General features: G+C 37.4%; 1 protein-coding gene across 1 annotated transcript; it reads right to left on the bottom strand.

The window, feature by feature from the left end:
* Nucleotides 1-5,935: 5,935 nt before the first annotated feature.
* Nucleotides 5,936-9,656, bottom strand: LOC107817261 (protein NRT1/ PTR FAMILY 2.7-like). The gene is made up of 4 exons (XM_016643060.2): nucleotides 9,545-9,656; nucleotides 8,651-8,868; nucleotides 7,485-8,011; nucleotides 5,936-7,034 (listed from the first exon to the last, which is right to left on the bottom strand). The coding sequence occupies exons 1-4, from the start codon at nucleotides 9,612-9,614 to the stop codon at nucleotides 6,197-6,199; spliced, it is 1,653 nt and encodes a 550-aa protein (XP_016498546.1). The 5' UTR covers nucleotides 9,615-9,656; the 3' UTR covers nucleotides 5,936-6,196.
* Between the last annotated feature and the right edge of the window lie 2,192 nt (nucleotides 9,657-11,848).

Here is an 11,848-nt window from a genome sequence, read left to right on the forward strand (position 1 = left end):
TCAGTTTGCCTACTAATTTTTAAGCCTGTTAATAATTAAGCAGTACACACAATGGGGCAGTTTCTAGCTTTACAAGAAATTGGATTACCTAAGGCTTGCCTAGGCGTAGGATAATGCACAATTGTTACTAGAACCAATAAGATAATGAAGGAGTTATTTTACGTAAAAGCATATTGTTCTTAGTGTTATAAAATGCAGGGATTATTACCAGTTTATTTTAATCAAATGTGAAGTTGTTTTTACATCTTCCATAATCAGTAGTTTACACTAGGTGTGACTGAGCAAGTACGAATGAGATCCTAAAGCCTGATATCTAAGATGCACGTATAAATATAGAATGATTTATATGCAGGGTTCCTAAAGCAGGATTTCTAAATGCACAACAGGTCATAACATGATTGCATAAGTAACAGCTTATTTAAAAGTTGTCGTTTATCCTAGAAACAGGATTTTTAAGTGATAATAAGGACGTCAAAATGAGATGCTGAAAACAGTATACATGAAACCTAGGAGCATGGTTTCTAATAAATGATATGCTTTGTATGTATTGGTCCTAAACATGAGTTCTAATGCATATACAGGAGAATATAAACCTAAAACATATTTTCTACCCATTGATATTGATAACATGTATAGCTACCCTCCCATTTTCACTATCCAACCCCCATATTCGTTTACAAATTATTACAGGCCAATATCGAATGAATTACATAAGTAGTTAAGAAAAATAAGAAATTACTTTATAGGGAGCCTACAAATAGGCCAGATTTCCAAAATTTTCAATTCCAGATTGCCTCACAGCCTTTCATATAATCCGGGTGTGTCAGAGTTCCCTAAGGACCTCAAGGGATCCCTGGCAGTGCTCACACCCAGATTTCATAGTCATAGTTGAGTAAGTGCAGTGTGGAAGGGCCAACTCTAATGTATCAGAGTTTAGAGGGATCTCATAGGGATCCTTAAGCAGTCACACATTAGAGGGGCAGAACTTAGAACCTAAGAGTAGATGTGAAGGTGCTTGAAAAGATTTAAACAAGGACACAGTTTGAAAATGGGCTTGTTTTAAATAGTTTTGTAAAAAGACAACAGAGACAGTTTTGAAAGAGAGTAGAGTAATAAGCAACAGTCCAAACAAAGCACCCCAAATAGGTTCATACACAACCAGAGAACATAGAACCAAGGCAGGTTCAGCAACCACAAACAGGGGTTGAAGGATTTGGGGACACATAGGTCATGTAGGTAAACACATAGTTATAGCAGCATAGCAGTCCTTGTGAGGGTTTACGGGGTTAGGGAATAGCTAGTGATACCAACACAGTATGGATTTCAGAAACAATCATAGAATAATACATCTAAAGGGACAGATCAGTTTGCAAAGTAAGTGCATATAAAAACTGGACAATAAGCAGACAAGTATTCAAAGTAGGATAGAGTCATATTGAAACAGACTACTAGAGAAGTAGAACTAGCATGCTCGATGATGCCCTAATGTAAACATGTCAATTACACATTCAACAACAGAACCATAGATAGAAACAAAACAGAAACATGATAAGCTGAAGTAGTAAATGAAACATATTGGTTTTGGAACTTGAATTGAAATTTGGACATACCAGTAAAGAGACAATAAACACAAAGTGAAGAATAGGAGAGCACAATAGATAGCCTTGGCTTGCTGCCGGCTAACTTAGAATAGTTGTAAGTAATCACAGAAAGAGAGCAAGAAGTTTTGAGTGTGTGAGAGAGAGTTTTTAACCAATGTGTTCGTGTCTGTAATGAAAAGAGAAGAAAGTCTATATATAATAGTTTGAAAGCTAGGTAAAATAAGGAAAGAATCAATTGTTCAGCAATTATAGAACTACAGAATCAATTAAGAACGAGAATCAGCCAAGTACCCTTTAATTAAGGGAGTAATTTACCAATGATAGAAAGCAAGTAACAGATAAGGAAAGAATTCAAACAACATAGGTACAGAATATGTAATTAGGGATAGATACATAAGGGTCTAATTAAGGAAATAACAGTAGAAATCAATTAATAATACAGTCAATCACATAATAAGGTAAAAAATAATTTAAGGGTTATGAAAAATAGGAAAAATAGTCGGAAATCGGTATAAGAGTATCAACACAGTAAATCAAGGATTCAAGAATCGGAAAATAGTACTAATATTAAAAGAAATAGTATAGACTTCCATGAATAAACTAATAAACGGAGTACAAATAGGAAGAACCAAATCAGAAACCTTAATAAGATATTACTGGGATGAAAATCATAGAAATACTCTAATTAATCACAGCATATTTATGAGAATCAAACATACGGATAAATCAAATGAACTAACAGTAAAGACAAACTCAGAATCCAAGACTAAAGCCAAAAAATTAGGGGCTTTCAACATAATGAATCAGATAAAAGAAAACTTAAATAAACCATTTAAACATAGTAAAAATTATAGAATAATACTGAAAATCAGAGGAAAAGTCATTTTGAAAAGGGGGTGAAGAAACCCTAGTTTTGAAGACGAAGAGGCGATTTGAAAAATCAGAGAGTTTATCATGGAAAACAACGAAAATAACTCAAAATGTACTCATATCTATAGTAGATCTGAAGAGTCAAGAGATGAGTTAGGGTTTCAGAGAGAGATAACCCAACAATGGAGAGATTCCGGCTTAGAAACCATAGATCTAGCCGGAAAATAGAAAGATCTTACTTGGTCAGGCCAAGGTGGCCTGAGAACGGTGAGCACATACCCTAGATGTGAGTTGACTGCTGGTCCCTTGAAGGCCTTAGGGTAGCAATAATCTGGCATGGGGGGAGCCATGGAGGCTAAGGGTGGTGGTGGAACCACCAGTGGTGCCGGTGACTCAACAATCGGCGAGTAAAAGCTTAGATTTAGCAGAGGGCTCGAGAGAGAATAAGAGGGTGAGATGGCGGAGAGTCATAATAGAATGAGAGAAATGAGGGTTGGGGGATAGTCTTTTAGGTTAACTAAGGAAGGAATTAACCTGGACCGTTGATCAAAAACGATCAACGGCCACGATTTGGGTGGAATTTTGTCGGGTAGGATTTAGGTTTGGGCTTGGGTTTTGGGCTGATTCGATTGGGGTTTTGGGGTTGGTTTAATCAGATTATAATTGAAATAAAATGGGGCTATTTGTTAAATACCCAATTAAATTGAATAAAATAATTTATAAAAATAGCTGATAATTGTACAAAATGAATTTCATGCATAGAAAATAGTTTAAAATGATTGCTTAGTATTATACAATACAAATGATTAATTTCCGGTCAAAAATATGATTGGGCTATAATTGCAAAGTTATTGAAATTATAGCCAAAAGGTGCCAATTTGGCTAATTATAAAATAATTTGGTTTAAATAGGACCATAAATAATAAGTTAGATCAAGAGATGCTTTTGAAATAGTTTGTAATGCTATTTTGTAATTATTTATTGGGAATAAAATGCTGGATAAATTAATAAAAATAGAGGGAAATTATAGAAAAATAGGATTGCCATGGCGAGCAGCCATGCAAGTTTTTTGTGTTTACATTCTGCCTGTTGGAGAGACTGTTCCATGGACTCACCGCCCAGTCCCAGGTCATGGAAATTTTCTTAATCATACCGGCTTGTTCTGGGCTATTTGTTCGTTATTGTACCATATGGCATGGCGTGGAGGGTTTCGCTCGACCGTCGCCTGCGTGGTGGTATGGTACAGAGTGTTATCCTGATGTGTCCGACGGTGTTTGTTCCTCGTTCGCGCGCCTGTGCGAGTGCCCGTGTTCCTATCCTGATCCAAAAAAGGAAAATGATAAGTTAAGCTCAAATGAAATTGCCTGTTACCTTTACATGATGAGTCGGTGAAGGAGGCAAAGCGTTGTAGGACGAATTGCTTTATCTCGTACTCTAATGGCGGTTTCAGATTCTGTAGCCTCGCGTTTGGTTTCGCCTAACCGCATCTAGGCCTCTTATAGGCTAAACATACTTTGCCCGTTGGAATCTCGAGCTCGGGCCCCGGTCCGATCCCGTCCGATGCACATAAAAATAGGGAAACATTAGTTATACTCCGTACATAAATTACCACTGTGCACACGGATACAAAAATAAGGTAGGATGAGCCGGTTGTTTCAAAGAATCACACAGTAGGCTATCATTTTTTTCTAAGAGGTGGAGGTATAGATCGATATGTAACGTTAGTATGGCGAATAGGATTGCAGACGTGATAAGTGCACAGTGGCCGTAATCCCGCCTTGGGTACTCGTACGACGTTCCAAACCTATCGCTATGGCGAGACGCAAATTTTGGATAGATATTAGACATAATTTCGATTTCATGCAAAGATCTGATCCTGATTGGTTTGGTTATTTCAAAAGCTTGTTCACCACTTTTTTCAAGTTGGTGTTTATACTGAGACGGTGAGGTTATGACACCCGGGAGATGACACTTTGGCTGGCTTTATATCTAGAGGAAACTAAAAATTTGGCTAAGAAATTCCCACAGACGGCGCCAAATTGTTTGACCAAAAAGTATTGAGCTTTTTGCTAAACTAATTAAATAAGAAGACTTTAGCCTAGATCTAAGATAGAAGATGAGAGTAAGCAAGCATATCACACAAAAGATTTAACTGTAATATTTATAGAATCACCTTATATAAGAAGAAAATGACAGTTTCCATAATGTTTAACAATCAATGAGGAATACATGGATGAAAAAGGTCACCGATCTTTAATAAGGTAGAACCCCATGCATTGGGGGTGATGAGACTAACGATCTATGTTGAAGATCTGAGCTTCCTTGCTTCTTTCTCTTTGATGGAGAGAGAAGATGATCCCTCCTCTTTTTGGGTAATCTCTGTCTTTTCATTTGTTCCACTCCCCTTTCTTCTTCTTTTCCCTTATTTCATATACTAGATCTTCTCCCTTACTCAACGGTCTTTACCCATAGTATTTAAGTCATTTGACTATGTTATGGGCCGACCCCTTGAAATGCCACGATATCCAATTCGCCTCAGATATCCTAAATACACGCCCAGGTACGTGTCGTTACAGTGTGGTATGGATACGACAATTTCAGGTATTCTTTCACCGTCCCTTCCCACACAGATTCTTGTCTGGTCAGATTTTGACCCATACACTTCTTACCGTTTCGGAAAAAAATCTGAATGATTTCCTGTCTTTTCTTATTTCAGTTTGGTTTTAGATATTGTCTCTGCAAAACGGAAGACGCATTAAATTTGATTCAACTATAGATAGTTGGTGTTAAATGGGTTGTTAGGATCGCATCCCAGTTCCTTGATAAAAAGCCGGAGCTAACAATATATTTTGGTAGTGAAATCTGTGGTTGCAGATGTTATTGATCTGTTGGTTGTGTTCTACTAAATCTGAATCATCTTTTTTTCTTATTTCAGCTCGGCTATAGTGATTACTTACATGCTCCCATGTATGTGATTTACTTTTTGCTCTTATCTTAATTACCTATAACAGATGCACATTATTATAGTAAAGTAAATTAGTAGGAACTTAACAACATTATATTTATTCCTACTGAAGCAGGTTGGACATATTTTATGTCTTTTGGTTCTATTTCCAGGTTTTACAAAAGGGGGAGCTTCCTATATTATAGAAATGCATTGCAGAGGAGGCAAATATAGCGACAAGTTAATTAGATAACCCAAAGAATGTGTTTCTGGAAGATAAAAAAGGGCTTCAGTTCCATCTGTGTGGAGATGGCTTGAGTTAGGAAAGTAACTCAAAAGTGGTTTCTGCTGAGTTCTAAAGTACTGGTAGTTGATTTACTCTGAGAATGTTTATCCAAAGTAGTTAATGATGATAAGTTGACGAGAGTGTTTCATCAGAAAGAATTATTTAGTAAATATGGACGCTGGAAGTTTATTTATTCTGGAAGATAGTGTTTTGTACGATTGTTGACCGTTAAAATTTCAGGTTTTGATGGCAGAAACATTGTCCTCGTAGTAGCTCTGACCTTAGCTCCCGGTGGTATGTCATTTTTCTGTCACCTTCACTTACATTTTGTTGAGTCATGCTGCTATAGTTTAGGTAATTCCTTTGTCTCATTTTATATGAATTGTCTAGTCGGGCAACAGATTATCCAGAATAACAAACTATATAGCAACTGTCGTGATGGTACTTCAATGTCAAACATCATGATCCTTTGTTTTATCTTTTTTCACCCTGGGATCACTCATCATCAGGAGTACAACTATGATCCACTTCCTTCAGATGTTGATACTTGTAAAACCAAGCACATGCTACATAGTAACCAAAGTTCAATACTCCCCCTACAACCAATACCCAATACACATTGTCCAGCCTTCCCTTATTTATGTTACCTGGTAACCATGTAGTTGTCTTTCTAACAACATCAATTAGAGCAGTAGCCAAGTAAAATGCTATACCAACGAGCACCGAAATCATAGCGGTTGACATGTTCTTTAATGTTGTTGGAAACTCTTGGTAGTATAGTGCTACTTGACCAGGATAATGGAATGCCTCTGCAATGCCAACAATGGCTAACTGGGGTACTAGCCATAACACTGACATAGGCACAATATTAGAACCTTGATCACCGTTGTTGGATTTTGCTACCTTTAGCCTCTTTGACTCCACTAAGGCCGAGATACCCATCCCCAGAGCATTGAGCACGTGCCCAAGCCCAATTCTCTGGAGAGGAGTCAGGGATTTGCCGGTCAACTTCTTCCATGCAGGAAAGAGAAACTTGTCTAACAGAGCGAGGAATATAGCAGTAGAGATCAGGACAAAGACGAGTATGGAACCAGCTGGGATTTGGAAATGGGGCCCTACGTGACGGTCCATTGCCAAGGCTTGAAGTACTGTCAAACTTGCTTGTACGCCAATTGATGTTCCAAGAAAGAAACTACTTGACCATAGTGGTACAATTCTAATTAAGGATTTAAAATCTTCGACTTCTTGTACTGAACAAAGTCTCCATGGCTTAGCTGTACAGCCATCTGATTTAATGTCACCTTCACTTTTTATGGCTGCACGGTTTAAGAACCTGCAGCATCATGAGCAAGTTCAATTCTATATGAAAGTAAGTGCACATGTGCCTGGCATATGCATCCATAGACTATATGTTGAACCCCCCTTAATGCAATTAATGAATGGAGTAGCTCAGGACCATTTAAACCCCTTTAGAAACTCTTATCACCTATGAGGAACAATTGTATTCTCTAATAAGTACAATTTACTTGCCACTGAGATAATATAGAAAATACTATTGTTGCAAATAAAGCATAAGCGTTGAAGAGCATAGGAGTACGAGTAATTCTCTTCTTTTTTATGTGTCAATTTTTTCCACGAACATAAATAGTCTTAGCTACATGCATTAAGTTCTGCCGAATCTGCTGCGTCTAGTCTAGATCCGGTGGATGTCCCAAGCTCTAAGTGAAGACACAGTAAACACCAAAGAAAGTAAGTGAGATAGAGCGAAATGTTACAAAATTACCTGCAGATTTTCGAGGGCGCAACAGGGTGACACTCCCATCCATGGTAGAAATACTCACCAGTCGATGGGAGTGGCACTTTTCTTTTCCTAATACTTGCAACCACAACGCGAGCCAAACTGGTGAACGGGCTACCTCCTGGCTTAGAGTTTGTGTAAAATCTGCTTCCTATTAGGAAAATGACTGAAGCAAGAACGTTGGTAGCTACACAAATGAAAAATCCCACTTTCCAACTCATATTATCTTCAACGTAGACTATAGCTGTTGATGCTACTACAGAAGCAGCATACCAAAAGAAGAAGAACCAGTTGAAGAAAATCCCCTGATCCTTTGGCTTATCTAGTTGGTCGGCTCCCATCGTTGAAAGGGTTGATCGGGTACCACCACTCCCTAAAGTTGCTAGAATTATGGCTGCATATAGTACTACATATTGAACTCTTGGTTTAGGTCTACATGAGGTTGAGTCAACATCACAGGGTTTAGGCCTCAAAGAATCAAGTGTCGCTGTTAAAGCTAAAAATATTGTGCCCTGCAAATAGAAATCTTAAGAATGCGTAAAATGGTAAAACGTTCATTAATATATGTCTTTTCATTTATTTATACACCCTTCAAGAGTATGTTTGACTTAACTGATTAAAATTAGATGATAAGCATCAAGTGCAATAAAATAATTTAAATACATAAAAGAAAAAACCTAGCAAAAATGAGATGGAGAGGAAGTTTGAAGTTTTGTTGTGGGAAGAGTGTTTTGAGAATTCAAAAAGAGTATTAGGATAAAATAGTAAAAATTCTAGTTCAACCAAAAGTACTTATAAGTTAAAAATTTAGAAGTTAGAAGTTACCAACTTATATATTTTGGATGATTTGCCTTATAATAATCATTTGACTAATAAGTGTGTTAATTTACCAAATGTAAAAATCAACCAAAAAAGTGTGTATAATATTATTTGACCAGCAATAAGCTTACCCAAATTACAGTAACATCTTTTTCTGAATTCTCGTTTTTTTCTTCATTTAAATATCTAATTGTAATTGGAGCTGTAAGGGGTGATAGTTGAAAAAGATGCAGTTATTACACCCGTTATAATATAGATTCTAATGCATCAACCAACTTAACCAGGTCAAACAACAACATGGTAGTAGCTACCGACAAAATAGTGGTACGTACCAGTAATGAGATGATGGATGAAATCCAAATGGTAGAGAAGCAACCAAGAAATGAGTCGGCAATAATAGCAGCAAGGACGGGAATCAAACTTCCAGCACCATTAACCAGATTTGATATTTGAGCAGCATCGATGCTCTCCACTTCAAATTCCTCTATCAGATATACTATAAGGTTGCTTTGCCAACCCGCAAATGTTAGGGTCAAGCCTACTGAGGTCGCTGTTTTTATCATGGAATTCAAAAGTCAAGTTGAATATCATATTAGTACGATCATTTAATTAAGCTAATACACTGATATTATAAAAAGAATTTTAGGCAGATAACTTACTATAACATGTTAAATCCTTATATTACACCATTCAAATGGATGGATCACTCCCTCAAACGAAATAAAAATACGATTTATTTGTAATTCAGCTATTTGATTAATGGCTCCCTCTCTGATGAACAAAACAGAATAAGTGGGGAAGAAAAAAGAAATGACTCAATTAAAAGGCTAAAGATGTATGATCTGTCTGGATTTGCTATTGGAAGACTAACAAACCAAGTTGACCAGTCATTATCATGTTCCTTCAGTATTTTCCAGTAATCTTGAGTATGTGAGGAATCAGCTATATTTGTGCATTATCTAGCAAAACTCCGGCAAAAGCAATTCACATATCAATTTATTTATGCTCTTTTTTCATTCAACCATCTGGTATGCAGAACCATTTGACAGAGGTCGAACCCAAGACCTATTGTTGAGATGAAAAGATCTCATTCATCCCGCTATATCCCTTGGGGGTCATATACATATTACACTCATTTATTAAATTATATCACCTCTACCTGGACATGAGAATTGATATAAACATGAAATGCTGGTATAGTTGTTCGTGAAGAGAGAGAGAGAGACCTATGATGAAGGGGAAGGTGATCCAGCCTCCAGTTCTTGACAAGTAATGTGCCTCTGCTGGAGCTTCCATAGCTGAACAAATGATAAGTTCAAACTTTTGGGAGAGCACCAATATATGTCACCTCAAAAATCTGTAAACATGGACCTTTTGTTTGGGGGGGAGGGGGGGGGGGGGGAGGACTTGGTTGTGCTGCTCATCTGCTGGTTATATAACGCAAGTCCTCACATTTTCAGTAATTGTGTCACGAGTGGGATTATGGAGGACATTGGTTAGCGTATCAGTTAGCCAGGCCTCAAGGAGCTTTTTTTATACCTAAAAGGCAATATTATACTGCGTTTTATGTTAACAGAATTTTAGCCGTTAACCTAAAACACAGTATAATACTACGTTTTAATGTAAAACGTAATATTATACTGCATTTTACTTCATTATTGGGCCCACCAATTGTTCTGAGGTAACTGACATAAATAATTCAATTTTTAATGTAAAACACAGTGTTATACTGCGTTTTACTTCTTTTTTGGGCCCACCAATAAGTGTTCTGCGGATAACTGACATAACAATAATCCAAATACATAAAGCGTGGTATTATACTGTGTTTTATATATAAAAAAATTCTGCACCCCAAGCTAGGACTTGCCTTATTTAAAGGCGTTAGGATTTTATGAAAATCCATTCAAAACATCCTTCAAACTTCCATTCATACTTCTCTTCTTGTTATCAAGCATTTTTTTATAATGTCTGAAGAGCCAAAAATAAAGGTTTCATTATATTGGGGGAGGGGAGTGAGGTTGTAATGGAGAATAACTCTGTGAGGTATAGTTCACCTCCACAGTGTCATGTTAAATTGCCGCTTACAATGGAGTACGATAAATTGGTATCGTTGTTACATAAAAAAAATGAGTGTGAGGAAACGTTCGGTGAACATTAAAGTAACCAGTAGATTTCCGTATTCTATGACTCCGCAGGGGTTTGCTTATTATTCTGAGTTTAACATCGAATATGATGAAACTCTTAGAGATTTTTTGCGGATTCCGGATGAATACAGGGAATTTATTGTAATAAAATTGTTGGAAATGTACGTCAAGGTTGAAGACGTTCCCAATAATGAGGGTGTGCATAGTATGGATAACCCCCAATCATCGGGTGGTTATCCTAGAGCAGTTTTTGCCGGACAGATTTCTGATGAAAGAGCTTGCCTTGATTTAAACTTGTCACCACCGGCGAATGAGCAGCGAGAAAATAATTTTTTGACTTTATATAATCCACAAGACGACTGGTAAACTTCAATTTTTTTGCTTTAGCAATGTTTATTTTATGTTTGAATTGAAATTGTATTAAAACTCATATTTTTCATAGGGGGTACCGTCCGGATATGAATTTTACAAGTTATGACCCCGCTCCTAGTTGGAATATGCATAGTTCTGGCGTGTTGGACCACGGTGGTCCATCCGGGAGTCATTACCAACAAGAAAATGTCTATCATGGAACATCAACACAATACGACTTGTAAGTAAAGTGATATAGCTATAAATAAAGTATTTATCTAGTTGAGTAGCTTATCATTTTATTCTTTTTGTGCAGTGAAAATGAGCAACTTGATGTTACTAACCTCACACAGTTGCTCATAGACGACGTATTGACTCGTGATTTGGCAGATGCGCAGAGTCAGGAAGATGATAGTGATTATGACAATAATGCCGATGAGTCTGGAGATGACACACCCTTCCCTGATGAGGGTGATGATGAAGAGGAAATGAATGTCGAACCTGAGCTGACGAGGGAGCATGCTCCTCCACCTCCCGTTAGACCAAGAGTGTACGAGTCCCACGTGCCATTTCATGAGAGGAATATTCCCTACCTTGATAATTTGCCAAGTATGCCGGACGTGGATGTCCTCACAAGGGATGCTGACAAATTTCGGTCAGCAATGTGGGATGAGTCTAGACCAGCGGTGCTGGCAAAGGGCATGTATTTCCCCGATAAAGCTCGCCTATTCAGGGCTATAAAAATCTACAACGTAAGAGAGTGCCGTGAGATGAGGGTAAGGGAGTCAACTACGGAGGTATACAAGGCTATATGTCGTTGAGACTTTATGGGTTGTCACTGGATGTTGCATGCCAGCAAGAACAAATCAAGGTTGTAGAAAGTGGGTAAATATATTAGCACCCACAGATGTGAAATGGACACATTCAATGAAAATCACTTCAACCTGTATGTAGACTTTTTTCTCTTGTCTTGATTCCATACTTAGAAGTGTCTATTAGGTTCAAGATTAAAGAGTGTATTACAGCCGTCCACCT

The sequence above is a fragment of the Nicotiana tabacum genome, chromosome 8 (genome assembly GCF_000715075.1).
Source record: "Nicotiana tabacum cultivar K326 chromosome 8, ASM71507v2, whole genome shotgun sequence".
Taxonomy (NCBI): Eukaryota; Viridiplantae; Streptophyta; class Magnoliopsida; order Solanales; family Solanaceae; genus Nicotiana; species Nicotiana tabacum.

Excerpts from the sequence above, each read along its gene's own strand:
- LOC107817261 (XM_016643060.2), bottom strand. The coding sequence starts at position 9,614 with ATGGAAGCTCCAGCAGAGGCACATTACTTGTCAAGAACTGGAGGCTGG. Across the intron at positions 8,869-9,544 it reads CACCTTCCCCTTCATCATAG|CGACCTCAGTAGGCTTGACC; the intron begins GTCTCTCTCTCT and ends TGATAAAAACAG. Across the intron at positions 8,012-8,650 it reads CATCCATCATCTCATTACTG|GGCACAATATTTTTAGCTTT; the intron begins GTACGTACCACT and ends TTCTATTTGCAG.